At 41.1% G+C, this 17,043-nt stretch overlaps 1 protein-coding gene across 1 annotated transcript; it reads right to left on the bottom strand.

Moving 5' to 3' along the window:
* Positions 1-905: 905 nt before the first annotated feature.
* Positions 906-16,562, bottom strand: SVIP (small VCP interacting protein). Its single transcript, XM_030200703.1, has 4 exons — positions 16,079-16,562; positions 9,725-9,775; positions 5,973-6,089; positions 906-2,088 (listed from the first exon to the last, which is right to left on the bottom strand). Exons 1-4 carry the CDS (start codon positions 16,139-16,141, stop codon positions 2,074-2,076), a joined length of 246 nt encoding a protein of 81 aa, XP_030056563.1. The 5' UTR covers positions 16,142-16,562; the 3' UTR covers positions 906-2,073.
* Positions 16,563-17,043: the final 481 nt, after the last annotated feature.

The following is a 17,043-nucleotide window of genomic DNA, read 5'->3' as shown; positions in this document are numbered from 1 at the left end:
ATGCATGTTGGGTGCAGCTACTCAAAAGGGTAGTGGTGTGATACACTGAAGTTTTATGAAACACACATGTCGTATCTAGCCTACCCTGACCCTGGTAACTGCCTTGGAGCAAGTGTAAATTTGAGGTGGACACATCGGCATGTTTTTCTTTCTGGGACATATTTTATAAAGGCACAAGATACATCAATGATGGAAGTGGGACTGAACCACAACAACTGTGGCTCTCACCCTGTTGTTTTTAAGGAGCACACAATTGTTTCTGTGTAAAATAAGTGTGACTGTTCTCTATTGTAACATGAGGGATAACAGCTTTGAAAAACAGCAGTAGGGAAATTAATTAATGGTCTGGCTACATGGCACGTGCTGAAAACCACCATCCCTTCACCAGCCTAACTTAGGGGTCCTTTTACAAAGCGCTGGCAAGCCCAACCGCACGGCAGTTCCACCTCAAGTGTGTGCTCTTTCCAGCACGCCAGAAAATTTTTTATTTTATAGTGCGTCGGTAACCCAATGGTAATCTGGCATTGCTATGAACTGCCTAGTTCCTACTAGAGCCTTTACTGCCAGCCCAATGGGTGGCGGTAAGTGCTTGTTGCTGCATGGCCACGCGGTAAGAATAATCTTACCGGATAGCCATTTGTTTTAGGGGCTTTTTTTTATCCGCTGTGGTAAAAACGGCCCTATCACATGGGAAACCCCCCCCCCCCCCCCCAACTACTGCAGGGCCTTTTTTTCCTGCAGTTTAGGAAAAGGACCCCTTAGGTTGTAGGTCCAAACCTACAAAAACTGAACTCACTTCTGGGTCTATCTCATTGTATGGAAATTATGCTACTGTAAGCCATATGTGTGAAAATACAGTTCAGTACCTGCTGTCTTGCAGGATCAAAATGGCTGTGAAAATTCTATCAACCTTATTTAATGATCACTAGAGCAGCAAAAAAAAAAAAAAAGCAACACTGCCCTCTTGTGGTAGAAGATTAGTACATTTTAGCTTACTATATCATAATACAGCAAACGGAGAGGAAACATTATACCATACTTACCAACCTCAATATCCAAAACTGCAACAGTACATATGTACACACCCCTACTAATAAATCAACATCTGCAGAAACTACACAACATCCACCCCTTGTATGTATGATCTTAGTATACTGAAGGCAACAGGTTATCAACAGACTCCACAGGGGTTCTCTAAACTAGAAAACAAGTATTTTTTTTTATAAATATTTGGACAATCCAAGAATGGCAGTGAAATCTGTTACACTATCTTTAAATAAAACCTGCAAATGCATTAAAATAAAGATCACTCTATGTGCAAGTAGGCCGAAGCAACAGGAAAGGGCCTATCCCTTTCAGAGACAGAGAGAGGATGCCTCCATATACTTTTAACCCATTTTTTTTCCCTGTCAGCTTCTCTCTTACTCTGCCACTGGTCTGTTTACTACAACTGTAGGAAATTAGCCAGGGCCTACTCAAAACCAATGTACATGAAAATTCTCAGATGCAGGACACCAGACCTGAGGTGTTAAACAATTTTCCTCCATGAACAACGAAAGGCGGGAAAGCTGTACTAAGGCAGGACCACTACCTGCTTCACAAATCTTTACAAAACATCTTCCCTCTTCTCGCCCCATCAGGCAAATTTAATAATGTTGACTCCCTTTAACTGGCAACAGCCTGGGCTTGTGGCAAATTTCAAAGCATTCTGACTTTACACATACCTTCTTCCACTGAAAAGTGCTTTTGTGAATTTTAGGAGTACCCACAGTTTCTAATTTTTGACATTTCTCAACTTGTACTTCCAACACAGAAAGCACAGTCTATTTCCTAATATTCTCTGCAATGTTATTTCATGAGCTTCGGTTTGTTGGGTTGAAGTATGTGAGGACATCCACACCAGCCTGATGTTTGTCTTAAGCATTTGTCGTGCCAACTGTAGCCAAAATTTGGATCTCTGGGTACATCAAGCAAAAGCCACATGAAGATCTTCTGAGCAGCTGCAAGGTCAGAGTCACAGCAGCCATACACGTCGGTTCTTTCTTTCAAACATTTCTTCCTCCACATCTTTCTTTATCCAACCTGCCACTAGGAACAGAAAGAGAAAGTGTTATGGAAACATAGCAAAAGGATAGGTTGGAAAATCACTTCCCACCTGTTCTGTGAATTCTTTGGAGGTTATTCCAATCATCTGTCCTATCTTTTCATCCCCCCTTCCTTCCCAAAGCTGCACGAGTACTTGTGGTATTCTTATTAGTTCTCCTTCTTCTGCCCAGAATCCTTCCTGTGGTGGTGTTTGAGTGCTATGAGGTGCATCCACTTCTCCTTTCAGACGGTCTTGATGTCCTGAGAATATACTAATGTATTTCATTTCATAAGTACATAAGTATTGCCATACTGAGACAGACCGAAGGTCCATCAAGCCCAGCATCCTATTTCCAACAGTGGCCAATCCAGGACACAAGTACCTGGCAAAACAGTACAATACATTTTATGCTGCTTATCCTAGAAATAAGCAGTGGATTTTACCCAAGTCCATTTTAATAATGGGCTATGGACTTTTCCTAGAAGAAGCCATCCAAACCTTTTCTAAACCTCGCTAAGCTAACTGCTTTTACTACATTCTCTATCAACGAATTCCAGAGTTTAATTACACGTTAAGTGAAGAAATATTTTCTCTGATTCGTTTTAAATTTATTACTTTGTAGCTTCATTGCGTGCCCCCTAGTCCTAGTATTTTTGAAAAGAGTAAACAAGCGATTCACTACTACTTCACTCATTATTTTATAGACCTCTAGCATATCTCCCCTCAGCCATCTTTTCTCCATGCTGAACAGCCCTAGCCGCTTTAGTCTTTCCTCAAAGGGAAGTCGTTACATCCCCTTTATCATTCTCATCGCCCTTCTCTGTACCCTTTCTAATTCCACTATATCTTTTTTGAAATGTGGCAACCAAAATTGAACACAATATTCGAGATGCGATTACACCATGAAGCGATACAAAGGCATTATAACGTCCTCACTGTTTTCCATTCCTTTCTTAATAATACCTAACATTCTATTTGCTTTCTAAGCTGCTGCCGCACACTGAGCAAAGGATTTCAACATAATCAACAATGACGCCTAGATCCCTTTCCCTGTTGGTGAATCCTAATGTGGAACCTTGGTTACGTAACTATAATTTGGGTTCCTCTTTCCCACATGCATCACTTTGCACTTGCTTATATTAAACGTCTTCTGCCACTTAGACTCCCAGTCTCATAAGGTCCTCTTGTAATGTTTCACAATCCTCTTGCGATTTAACAACTTTGAATAACTTTGTGTCATCAGCAAATTTAATTACCTCACTAGGTACTCCCATCTCTAGATCATTTATAAATATTTTAAAAAGCAGCAGTCCCAGCACAGACCCCTGGGGATCCCCACTATCTAACCTTCTCCATTGAGAATACTGACCATTTAACCCTACTCTCTGTTTTCTCATTTTTAAGCAGTTTTTAATTCACAATAGGACACTACCTCCTATCCCATGACTCTCCAATTTCCTCTGGAGTCTTTCATGAGGTACTTTGTCAAACACGTTTTGAAAATCCAGATACACAATTTCGACCAGCTCACCTTTATCCACGTTTCTTAACCCCTTCAAAGAAATGTAATAGATTGGTGAGGCAAGATTGCCCAGCACTAAATCCATGTTGGCTTTGTCTCATTAATCTATGATTTTGAATATGCTCTGTAATTTTGTTCTTTATAATAGTCTCTACCATTTTGCCCGGCACCATCAGGCTCATCAGTCTATAATTTCCCAGATCTCATCTGGAACCTTTTTTTTTTTTTTAAATTGGCGTTACATTGGTCACCCTCCAATCTTCCAGAACCATGCTTGATTTTAAAAATAAATTACATATTACTAACAATAGTTACACAAGTTCATGTTTCAATTCTATCAGTACTTAGGGATGAATACCATCCAATCCAGGAGATTTGCTACTCTTCAATTTGTCAAATTACACCATTAAATCTTCCAGGTTTATAGAAATTTCATTCAGTTTCTCTGACTCATCAGCTTTAAATACCATGTCTGGCACCACTATGAGGCATATTTTCAAAGCACTTTGGGAGGCTAAGTTCCATAGGTTTATATGGAACTTTGGGAGGCTAAGTGCTTTGAAAATGAGCCTGTATGTCTCCCAAATCTTCCTCGGTGAAGATCAAAGCAAAGAATTCATTTAATCTTTCCACTATGGCTTTGTCTTCCGAGTGCCCCTTTTACCCCTCAGTCATCTAGCAGTCTGATTCTTTTGCCAGCTTCTTGCTTTTAATATCCCTAAAAATAATTTTACTATGTGTTTTTGCCTCCAAAACAATCTTTTTTTCAAAGTCCCTCTTTGCCTTCCCTATCAGTGCTTGCATTTGACTAGCCATTCCTCATGCTGTTTATTATTATGTGCAGTCGGTTCCTTTTTCCTTTCAATATCCCATTTCAAATGCATCAGTTCTGGAAGAACCTTTATTTTTCTGAACACTTGGAAGCGTATTTACAAAGCATTTATACTTACAAAGTGCCATAGTAACCTATGAAACTTCAAAAGTCTATGCTTTGAAAATGAGCCCCACAGCCAATTCAAAAATGATGTGGCACATGGAGAAATGTCCAGCTGATGTACAGTAAGTGAGCCTTTATGGAAGCACTGTCCCTTATGCTTATAACTGTTTTCCTTTTCTTAAAAAATATATGCATCCCTGCCCCAGGGTGCAAGGCTCCCTTGGAGTGTGAGGTACCCTAATTGTAAGCCTGTTCTCTGCTACTGGCTAAGGGATACTGTCTACAGTGCAACTCAAGCACTAAACTGTCACACTGCCGTTTCTTTCTCACTACAGAAGACAGCAACTCCAAGCACCAGAGCTCTCTTCAGTGTAAACGTCCTCCCTTTCCTACACAGAACTGGGCTGAGGCCGAGGATGTTAGGAGGAAAGGCTGAAGCGTCTAGGGCTCTTCAGATTGGAGAAAAGACGGCTGAGGGGAGACATGATAGATGTTTATAAAGTAATTATTGGAGTGGAACGGGTAGATGTGAATCGTTTATTCTTTCCAAAAATACTAAGACTAGGGGGATGCATTGAAGTTACAAAGTAGTAAATACGAATAAGAGAAAAGTTTTCTTCACTCAACGTGTAATTAAACTCTGGAATTCGTTGCCAGAGAATGTGGTAAAGGCGGTTAGCTTGGCAGGGTTTAAAAAAGGTCTGGACAACTTCCTAAAGGAAAAGTCCATAGACCACTATTAAATTGACTTGGGCAAAATCCACTGCTTATTTCTGGGATAAGCAGCATAAAATGTATTGAACTTTTTTGGGATCTTGCCAGATATTTGTGACCTGGATTGGCCACTGTTGGAAACAGGATGCTGGGCTTGATGGACCTTTGGTCTGTCCCAATGTGGCAATATTTATGTACTTATGAGGTTCTTCCTTTTTTGAATTCTGCTCCTGCTACCTTTTGTGGACAGCGATTCATTTTTTAGGCACTGGCTCGTGTACTTTTTTTTAGAAATCCCTACATTTGCCAACGTGAGTGGGTCACGTTGATATCCATGTTATTGCAAATCATAGTGTGAACAAGTGTTATTGTTTATAGTGATCCAAGCTGCTGAACGCAGGACAGTGTGACAAGAGAGCCACAAGTATGCGCTACCATACTGAATTAGGGAGATCGTGGAAGGTTAAATGCTTTAAAAGAAGTACATTCATTATACTGTCACGTCTGGTTAAACAGTACTCAGTCTGGCTTCAAGGTGTTGACTCATTAATTTCAGCTTTCTCCTCCCACAAACGCAACATCGGAACACGTTGTTTGTACAGCAAGCCTGAGGTCTTGCTTGAACTAACATTTGTTAGGGTAAATGCAACGCTGATAGGTTCCAGTAGATCTGACCATGCCTAAATAACTTGCATGGCAATTGTTCAACTTACCCGAAGCCCCCCTCCTCCACTCGCAGGGCCGGCAGAAGACGACCACTTCTCAACCTCTTCCTGCTTCTTTTTCTTCTGCTCCACCGAATGTGGGTTCTTAATGCCTCGAGAAGATGCCTTCAAAGACAAACACAAGACACTTACTGGTTCTTAGCTCAACAGATTGTTCATTAAGTGTCACTTTACTACACTGTGTGACCCTCATAATGCTATACAAAAGACCAATTGAATCATGTAGTTGCCATATTAGTCCAAGTTAATGGTAACAGAAACAAAGGGGCCCTTTTCTTAAGGCAGATATTCGCCTACGCGCATCAAATTGGCGCTACCGCGTGCCCCGGGCGTTAATTCAATTTTTGGCATTACACCAAAAACACACAGTAGACATATTTTCTGTTTTCCACCATGTGGCACTTACCTGGTGGTAATCAGCAATTTATGTGCGTGGAATGCTTCCAGGTTGGTTAGTGCACGAGACCTTACCGTTAAGTCACTGGGTGGTGGTAAGGTCTCAGGCCAAAAATGGACAGGTACTGGCTTTAATTTTGCCACAAACCCATTTTCTGCCACACACACACACGTCTTTTTTTTTTTTTTTTTTTCCAGGTACTGAAGAAATGGACCAGTGCGTGTCCAAAACACACGCCTGCACAGCAAGGTCATTTTTAAGTGTGCCTTAGTAAAAGGGCCCCACAATGATACCTTTTTTGACTTGATTTCAAAAGGGAAAACCATATGGACTTCCTGAGCCTGTACGTCTAGCCCTGTCTTTAGCTGTTTTCAAGTCCAAACTCAAAACCCACCTCTTTACCACTGCTTTTGACTCCTAACTCACTTACCCTGTCCTTTATCCTCACCTCTTTATTCCCTTACCCCCTTAATTGTTCTGTTTACCTGTCTTATCTAGATTGTAAGCTCTTTGAGCAGGGACTGTCTTCTGTGTATGGTGTACAGCGCTGCGTATGCCTTGTAGCGCTATAGAAATGATAAGTAGATAGATATGGTCAGGAATTAGGAAAAGATGACAATATCAAACTATATCAAAGTGAAACATGAAAGCATTCCACTGGCAGTCTGGAGGGAAAAGTAAGGATAGGGTAGTGATGACCATCGACACAGAAACAAAAAAATATGTGAAAAACAAACTACCTACTGAAAAGAATAGCACTAGTCCCCACAATTACCAAACTGCAAATTGTGAAAAGTACGGATCACAGGACCCCACAATTACCCCCATGGGAAAACCAATCAGCCTAAAAGGATCCTATTCATCACCTTCCTCAAATTTAGTACGAACCATTTAATGCAGAAAATGTGAACAAGGTTGCAATATTGGGAAAGACGGGCCAGATGCTAAAGACAAGAATCGATGCACAGACACCTTACATGTTATACCTTACAAACCTCCAGAAGGAAGCTCTCTTTAGCATGCTTGCTGTACACTGTCTTCAAAAAGGTGGTAAAGTAATTAACAAATTAATTGATGCAAACACTAGGGTAAGTACTAACAGTAAATTTGAGAGACTAAAATCATACTCCCCATACTGTGGCATAAGAATGAGGTTTATTAAATATCCAATTGCTAATATGTTTACATTGTATTATATCTGTTATTTGAATTCCAGTGTTGTTAAATGTGTATAGTTTTGATCCTGTTTCATGGTAGTCCTGTTATTAGTTTTCAATTTGTTTCCAAGTTTACCTCAATCATTGAATTTATGTTTATACTTGTACATTTTACTATTGTTATGCTGTTAACAAGATTATAAGTTTGATGTTAAACTGTACCTACTGTACATCACCTTGGGTGAATCTCCTTCATAAAGGCAGTTAATAAATCCCAATAAATAAATCACTGACACGGTATGTGCAAAACTAACTTAATTGGAAAAATCCCCCCCCCCCCCCAATAAAAAAGAAACCAAGGTAACACATCTGTGGGAAAGCACTTGTCAAGGCTAGGGCACTGCATCATGATCTTATGGTCAACTATTAAGAGGATTTTTATTTTTTTTTTAAGAGTTCAACGATCTTTATTTTCAGTTCAATACGAACAAAAACAGTGAACAACCATTAATAAATCAACAAAATATCCAATGCTATTCTTACAGCATATATAATTAATTGGTTTGATTTTTAAAAGAAAAAAATTGAGTTCCCATATCTTCTAGTAGGTATGTATAAATGTTTCCCTGCAAGTACTTATTCAAATCTGGCAGTCAAGATTGCACCATTGGAAATTAAAAAAAAAACAAACAACAACCCAAGAGCGTAAGACCTTCAAGGATAAGTCCTGTCTCGTTGATGTGTGCCTCAGTTTTAAGAAGCTTCTGAAGACATAGCTTTTTGTAACGGCTTTTGTTAATGTTCAGAGAAGAAGAAGCAGTCTTGATTTTATTTTACATGTGAATGTATTTCTGCTGTTTGTGATTTTATTATGTATGTTGACTTGGAAACTGCCTAGAGGTAAGCGGTGTATAAAAAATGTTTTAATAAAAATATTTTTATCATCTTAACAGCAATCAGTTTCCTATTACATCACAAAAAAAATGAAGACAGATGACAGAGTAAAAAAATCTTTTATTGAGAATCTTCACTTGGACTTGAGACAGGCCATGTTTCAGCTACAACATCTGCATCAGGAGTCTGACACAGTAACTTCACTGTTCTTTTCTAGGTGAAGTTGCTTCCTCAGTGGAAAAGAAGCCCTGGGGGAGCAGGGCAGGAAGAAGTGCTAGGAAAGCCGAGTGGGAACACTCTTCTGGGAAGTGTAGTCATAACCACTTACAAGCCATGAGGTACCTCATTAGAAACCCTTCCGAGCTGCAACTGGAAAAACCTTCTCCCAGAAAAGAACCGCGAGGTTACTGTGTAAGACTCCTGATGCAGGGGTTGTAGCTGAAACATGGCCTGTGTTGTCTTTGTTTTTCTTAGATTTGTTGTGGAGGACTTTGCATCTGTGTTTTGCTATCACATAACCAAAAACCTATACTACTCTGTCACCTCCTGGTCACCCATCCATCTCTCTTGTTTCTCTCTCCCCTCCCCCCTCCACCCCACCCTCCAGAATGTCATTGAAATTCTTGTTACACTTAAATGTTTCGATATCCTCATCTTTTGCTCATTCCTGACCTGAGGAAGAAGGTTCTGCCTTTGAAAGCGTGTCAAAAAATGTATTAGTCCAATAAAAATTATCAACTTATTTACTTTTGTTTTTATTTTACTACTAATAGTAGCAGTGCATTCATTAGCATCTTATTAAAGTGGTTTATTTTCTTTTGTAAAAAAGTGCTTTTATTAAAAGCTTTGTTTCTGGCGTCCATAACAGAATAGTGACACAGTAAACATTTTTTTAAATAGAAAAAAGACAGCACAGAGCAGTGTTCCTCAGTGCAAGTTCCAGGGGCCAATGGCAGCCCCTGGAGACCTCTAGCGTGAACGTCATCATCATTTTAGCTTTTCTTCTGCTGCTCTCTGCCTCTTTACCCATGCTCACAACAAAAAAGGGTAAGTGGAGGGAAGGAACAGCCACCTGTTGAAGGACAAGGCATTTCTCAATAGATGAAGAGAATGTATTTGGAAATGACAACTCTGTGAAAATACACAGAATAAAAAGTCTGAAGGCAGACTAGCAGGGTGGATGTCATTGACACACACTGGTCAGTACCATTACGGCTCGCATGGAAAGATATATGGTGGCTCTCCTTCAGCTCATTTAGATCCAAAGTGGCCCCAATTAGTGAAGCCATTACCTCTTGCTGCCTCTTTTCCGCTGCTTCTGCAAGCTGTCGTCTTTTCAGTTCCTGAAAAAAAAGATGAGACACAGTGTCATAAAACCAAAAGAACACATTCAGAAGGCTTTGCTATGCTTTAAAAGTTTCTCATGCCAACATAATCTAGTTGCGGTTAAGCTGGCCCCTATGTTGGAATGGGATCCGCAGGAAGGGAAGGAATTGCACACTGAAGCTGTGATGGAGGAAAGAAATAGACCAGTGCTTCGCAAATTGTGGGCAGGTGCTACATAGAGAGGGTTGTCATTGGTATGTCTTGACAGGGTTGCAGGTGTTTTTGTGGCCACGAATACGGGGTCATGCAAGCGAGAAATTTGAGCAGCACTGGACTAGATATGGGGAGCTGATAAAGCAACCCCACTGAGGATCTGTGAATCGGGTCAATGAAAGGAAGTCTACTGGTTCCAGGATTCTTTTACGGAGTTGAAAAAAAACCAATAAGGAAAGAAGATGAAGAGGCATAAGGAGGTACTCCGTGAGGCAAAGCATCAGATAGGAGGGATGAGGAAACTATTTACTGTTGTGTGGAAATTAACACACTTGGGGAGGGAAGAAAAATAGAGTTGATGAGGGGTTACTGGCTAAAGGATTTGTATTTAGCTCACAGCTCTCTCTAGTTCAGGTACAGTGAGTATTTCTCTATCCCCAGAGGGCTCACAATCTTGTTTGTACCTGAGGCAATGGAAAGTTAAATGACTTGTCCAAGATCACAGAAAGTGGCATTTGGATTTACCCTGCCTTCCCTGGTTTTCAGCTCACTGCTCTACCCATTAGATGAAATTGCCATCTTTTTGAAGCTAAGATCCAAGGGGTATGTGATAATTTAAGAACAGACCTCACTGAGGGAGAAAATATGGAGATATTATGGGATTCAGGTAGTGTTGAAGGAAGAGGGAATATGGAAGGGAGAAAGATTGACCTGTTGAAGTTCTTAGATGAAATTTGGTAAACGATGAGCATGGGGGTGGGGGAGGTATGGATTGTTTTAAGGCCAGTTACTGAGAATAGAGGTGCAGGTTCAATAACAACTGATGCCTGTAATTCAAACACTGAAGGCATCTCAAATGGAACTGGGAAAGAACCTGACTTGTGCTGTAAAGGTCCTACTGGGGGAACTGCTGTTGGCCATTGTAAAACCTGTGCAGAGGAAACATATATTGGATTCCACAAAAGAGAGCTATAGGCCTCTTAATGTTCCCATTTTTGAGGAAAAAGTTTTTAAAAAACAAAAACAGCAGAAAGGCAACAGACATTTTACTTATTTATTTCCACTTAGGTGAACAGAGTGCTGCAAAAATAAGGATTTTCCTTCTTTTGTTCTGGCTTTTCAAATTTTCTCTGTTTTTGCCTTCATATAAGCCCCTTCGTATTATAAACTACCTCACTGGGGTCTGTGGGTGAGGAACAGTATATATGACTTTTAATAAATTACACTCTCGGTACCTTTTAGGGCATTTCACAGTTCTGAAATGGGACTCGGTAGTGAATGAGTCGTATTGGAAGAGAGCAGGGGTTAGATACAGTAATTACTATTACTACTACTTAACATTTCTAGAGCGCTACTAGGGTTACGCAGCGCTGTACAATTTAACAAAGAGAGACAGTCCCTGCTCAAAGAGCTTACAATCTAATAGACAAGTGAGATTTAATAATGATATTTGAATACTCCAGCATGATCTTTTGAAGTGGCATTTTAGAAATATAGGGATGGTGAGGAATCATTAGCCGCAAACAGTATTGGGAGAGGACTGTTCACAAGTTTGGATGATACAGTGTGGAGTCCCTTAGGGCTTGGTTTTCTCTCACAAACTATTTACTATCTCGGTGACTCCATTATATAAAAGGTACTAGAAGAAAAATGCCTCTTTTCAATTCAGATACTCAGATTTTGATGTTTATTGGAAAAGGTTGCCCAAGATCATATGGATAGAATAAATGAGGGCTTACAGAAGGTGTTAAATTGATTATATAGGAACCAGTTGGTACTGAATAATGAGAAATTAAAGATGTGAGCATAAAGATGTTCTCCCCATAAAGACCTGGACAACCGCAACAATCATAATGCCAGCTGCGGAAGCCTCAGAGAACACATAACCCAGATTTACAGGGAGAACATCTTTAAGCTCACCAGAGAATTCTCCATTCTAGGGGAAAAGAGGCTTAAAATTAATGCAGCTAGCATTTCTATGCCGACTGAACTTTCCTGCCAAGATCTCCTGCCTTCCTGAGGAATCCACCCACCTGAAACCCCACTATATAAAAGACAAACTACAGACCTCACAGAACACACATGCGGAAGGCCACAGCACGATGGTTGAAATGTCGGTTTCACTTACTCAGACACAGCAAGACCCAGACAACTGCAGCAATCATGATACCAACCTCTGAAGCACAGGAGAATATATTCTCATATGCAGTTCTGTCAGCATTTTTGGCAGTTGAGACCATTGTGTTCCCGTCCAGCAGGACATGCCGAAAATGTTCTTAGATGGTGAATAATTGTGTTGGCGTTTTGAATGGCTCCTGAGGACGCCTATTGGCGAAACACAGTCTTGTGTAGAGCTGTCAGCAGGATTTCTTTCAATTTGCGTTTGGATCTTCATTTCTATGAAGATTATTGTGTACATCAACAGCTGCTTTTTTGAACTGTGACTGCGTTGTGGATTTATTTCTTTAAAGGATCCTTTAAGAAACCACAGTGTTGTCGTGGCTGAACATTGGAGTTACCAATACAGGAGAATTTGGATTTTTCCTCTAGATGGTTTGTGATAATTAGGAGTGGGTATAATCTTCCTTAAAGCATTTACTGAAGAACATAAGTGCTGGTTGTGAATGTACAAGTAGGTAAGAAGTTTATGTATAGTGTAAAAATATGTAATACACCTGGAGGTTATTGCTATAGTAGGGGGTTTTAAACAGGGTTTGGAATGAATGAGGATATATTATGTTATTTGCAATAAATAAGTTTGTAATTATTCTTTTTAGTGACTATATAGCAGATACAGAGGGGCATAATCAACCAGATATCTTTTGCAACTTGATCCCACATCTGTCTCTTCCTCCCTATTTTCTTTCACTTCAGATTTTGACTCTTTGGAACTTCATAATCAAGCAGAATGTTTTCAATCTGTTCTTTCTATGGTCCTTGATAAAGTAACCTCAAAAGACTACTCTCTCTCACTCTCAGCGCAGACAACCATGGTATCATAGTGGGTCGCATCTTCTCAAGAAACTATGTAGATATTAATGGATCTGGATGAAAACAATCTGACCAGGATTTTCTTGTCTATAAAACCGGGCTCAAACACTATAACTTTCATCTCCGCAAGGTCAAGGCTTTCTATTATGCTGATCGCATCAGGAAAGCCCCCAATTTGACTAAAGAAGTGTTCTTTATATTCCATAACCTAATTTCAATCCGCCCCAGGTGTCTCCTCTTCTGCTCCTTCAGCCTTTCGCAATATTTTCTCACCAAGGTACTAGACCTGAGAAATACATTTCAATTATGTGTCTCACCTTCCCTTCCCCAGCCCTCATCTCCGAAGTCCTCTCCCTTACCTGGATGCACTCTTTGGAGTACCTTTCAGCTGCGGCCCCAACCCACCCCCCAATTCTCTATCAGTAGTTCTTACTATCACAAAATGCACTTTGTGAGCTTGACCCTCTTCCATCTTTCTGGCTAAAATATCCTAACCTACAGTTTGTTCCTCAAATTCTGAATGTCTTTCTCTTGGTCAGGTACCACTCAGTTGAAAGAGGGCCATTGTCAGGCCAATCCTTAAAAAAAAAACCAACCTTCTCTTGACATTCAGATACTAGTTCATTATAGGCCTATTTCTAACCAAGGTCTTAGAGAAGACTGTATTCTCCCAACAATCTTCTTTTGCCGATGTCTCTCACCATCCACCCTAGTCAGGCTTCAGATCTCATTTCAGTACTGAAACCGTTCTCACTGCTAAATGAAATTCATACTTCCTGGGACAAGCACATGGTAGTTCTCATCGTCTCCCTCGATCTTGTAGATCATTCCTTTCTATTAACCTGTCTTTCCTCTTTTGGGATTTCAGGTTTTGTTCTGTCATGGTTCACTTCCTTTCTCTCTACTTGTTCCTACACTGCTGTCACAGCTTCCTCCAGGACATCTCCCCACAGTCTACCTTGTGAGTTCTATTCTGTCTGCACTTCTTTTCAACCTATTTCTTAGTCCTTTAGCTACACATATTCAGTCTATGGGCATTTCATTCTTATTATTATACTGTAGAAACTCATCCCTAGGCTAACTTCAGGATTGTTAGAACTCCATTTCTGATTGGCTGCTCAGTCCTAAACTAGTACTAAATAAGGTCAAAAGGAAGCCTCTCAGTTCCTTCTATATCACTTCAATTATTTGGATCAACCTTTCAACCAGCTGAATCATTTAGATATTTTGGGGTAACACTGGATTCCCAATTATCATTCACTCCTCAAATATCTAATGTATGTAAAACTTTTCATACGTCAATTACGTGCAATTACTTCAGTTTTGAAATTTTTCAATCCTTAGTTCTTGTTTTATATTTCACTAGGCTGGACTATTGCAATATAATTTACTTAGGCTGTACTCAAACATCAATTAAAAGATTACAGTCTGTACAAGAGACAGCCATTTGTTCATTATGTCACGCATGTCATTTTGATCACGTCACACCACTACTACAAAAAACATTGGCTTTCGATTTCTCAGCGAATTCTGTTCAAGCTATTGGTCCTTACTTTCAAATCCCAACAAAGGTTTATCTCACCATCTTTCTTCTTTTACTATCCATACTCACCAGTCCGCCTGCTCCATTCAATAAAAAACCACTGTTTAGTGTTACCAGGTCCCAAACTTGTACATTTAGATTTCACCCATTTCACTGGAATTCCCTTCTGCTTGACATCCATGCTGAATCTTCATTTAAGAATTTCAAATCAAAACTGAAAACTTGGTTCTTCACAATGCTTTCTCCTTAGCCATCTTCAGCTACTTCCTCCCAGTGCCCCCCCCCCCCCCAATTTCTCCTCTCATTCTTTCCATCTTTGTGTGTTTTGAGCTCTTGCTTTCCTGTCAATTTTTGTAGTTCTTTTTCCTTTTCTAAATTATTTTATTGTATTGTAAGCCACTCTATACTGCTGGTCAGTCCTACCAGTAAAACAAATTCTAATAAATTATAAACTATATAAACTTATGCACATGATGTTCCACAACAACCCTCTTAAGCTGCCTTTGGTAAAAAGTGTTCTGAGAACTCAAATTGGGATTTTAAAAATACACAATAAAAACAGGTAACCAATGCTGGCATCCAAGTAATGGCATTACACGATCATAGTCATGCTGATCTGCCCCATCCCTGGATCCCTGCTGAAACTCAAAGTGTGGGTCCCATGTTATTGCTTATACAGAGATGATACTGACTCAGTATTGGGCTCTGGTGAGACCACACTTACAATTCTAGATGTGTTTCCAAGGTATAGATGTGCAGAAAGCAGTCCTCTTTTTCTGGAAAGGAAGTCATTGAATGAGAGTGAAACGGGATAGACGCATGAGTAATAAGGAAAAATGTCTTTATGGACCGGGTGGTGAATGTGTGGAACAGCCTCCCTGTGGTGGAGGGAGGGAGCGGGGAAGAGGATTGAATGTGAAATCAAGGAAGCAGAGATCCTCTGCACTTGTCCCATAAAGAGAGGAAAGGATAGTAGAGATTTAGCAGTTGGTATGAAGAGCACAATGAACAGGCCATATGATCTTTATCTGTCATCATTTGTGTCTGTTCCTATAACTTTTTGAAACAGGTGTAAATATGGCTGCCTGTCAGAGGCTGATTGTAGAAACCTACAGAGACACATCTTGCCTTTATTAACGAATGCATTTTGGGGATTCTGCCTCAGGCATCCTTCATAAACTTGCCTTTGCTGTGGTTTGGGCTCCTTTTACTCAAGCTGGCCGGGGACTTATCCCAATCACAGTGATGCTTGAACCAGGAGAAAGACCAGTGTGCCTGTGGCCCCTCCCCCTCAAATCCGCCTGACAGCTTCCATATCCGGAATTTGCTGCCCAGCACATGCAAGCAATGGGGCTGTAACTCATTGCAATCTGAAGGGCAGCTGGGCAGACACCCGTCTGAACGCAGAGCCCTTTCCAAAAAGAACAAAAACGATTGCAACTGAAACCCTGAAAAGGATAAGAACGTGGTGCAGGCCGAATGTTTATAAAATAAACGTAAGCTGTAACTTTGCTGCTGCACGTCTTTCGGGCTGCGGCACAGGAGGGGTTAATAATCCGCCCTTGGTACTTACAGGATCTGGGGTCTCCACCACATCGTCGGCTGCTCCCCCCAGACAGGGTAAACACAGCCCCATGTCCGGTAGCCCGAGCCGATCACAACACCAGCAAGCAAAGGCCCAGACGGGGAAAAAAGAGAATCAGCTCCGATCCGCTCGTATCAGATAGGGGGGGGGGGGGGGGGGGGGGGCATCGGCTGCTCTCTCCCCTACTATACTTCACCAGTTACTGTCCCTCTCCGCCCCCACAGTTACTGATCAGCACCTGTCGCTTTCTCTCCCCAGACCCGAACTGCTCCTCCTCCCTGCTCTCTCTCCAGGTCTAATGCATCTCCCCTCAGCCCCCCGTTTCGAAATATTAATTGTGCCACACCTTACTCCCTATTGCCGATAATGTTCCCCCTCCTCCCAACCCAGAAGTGCCCCTCCCAGATCTCTTCTGTAAACATTACACCCCCCCTAGTGCTGCACATATATTCCCTCCATCCCGTGCCGCGCCTCCCTGCTTCTCCCTCTCCTCCTACTAATACAGCCCCATCCCATTCCCTTCCACTCAGACAACTTTATTGACAAGACAATTTTACAATACTACCCCACCCACATCCCTTCTGTACACACTATTAACTATACCCTCCGCCTTCCTACTACTGTATCCGCCCAACTTATTAGCATACTGCTCCGCCCTCTCTAACTAATCCCGCCCCATCCATAGATCAGCATACTCCTCCTCCCCCCTGCGGAAATTAGCATACCCCTCCCTCCCATCCTGGTACTCTAAAGTTCTGTATTAACATACTCCTCCTTTCTCCGCTTCTTATTAATCACACCTCCTCCCCCGTGCTGTATTAACATACTCCTCCTTCCTTACTATGCTCCTTCTCCCCCTGCTCTCACCAGCTAGTGCTAACTCTGCCCAGTCCTCTCCTGACGACCCCGCCTCTTTCCCAGGGTTCGGTTTCTCCCAAGGAGGTGACTGGCGG

This window comes from Microcaecilia unicolor, chromosome 4, assembly GCF_901765095.1.
Source record: "Microcaecilia unicolor chromosome 4, aMicUni1.1, whole genome shotgun sequence".
NCBI lineage: Eukaryota > Metazoa > Chordata > Amphibia > Gymnophiona > Siphonopidae > Microcaecilia > Microcaecilia unicolor.
The sequence above is the reverse complement of the archived record's forward strand: the minus strand, read 5'-3'. Positions and strand labels throughout refer to the sequence as shown.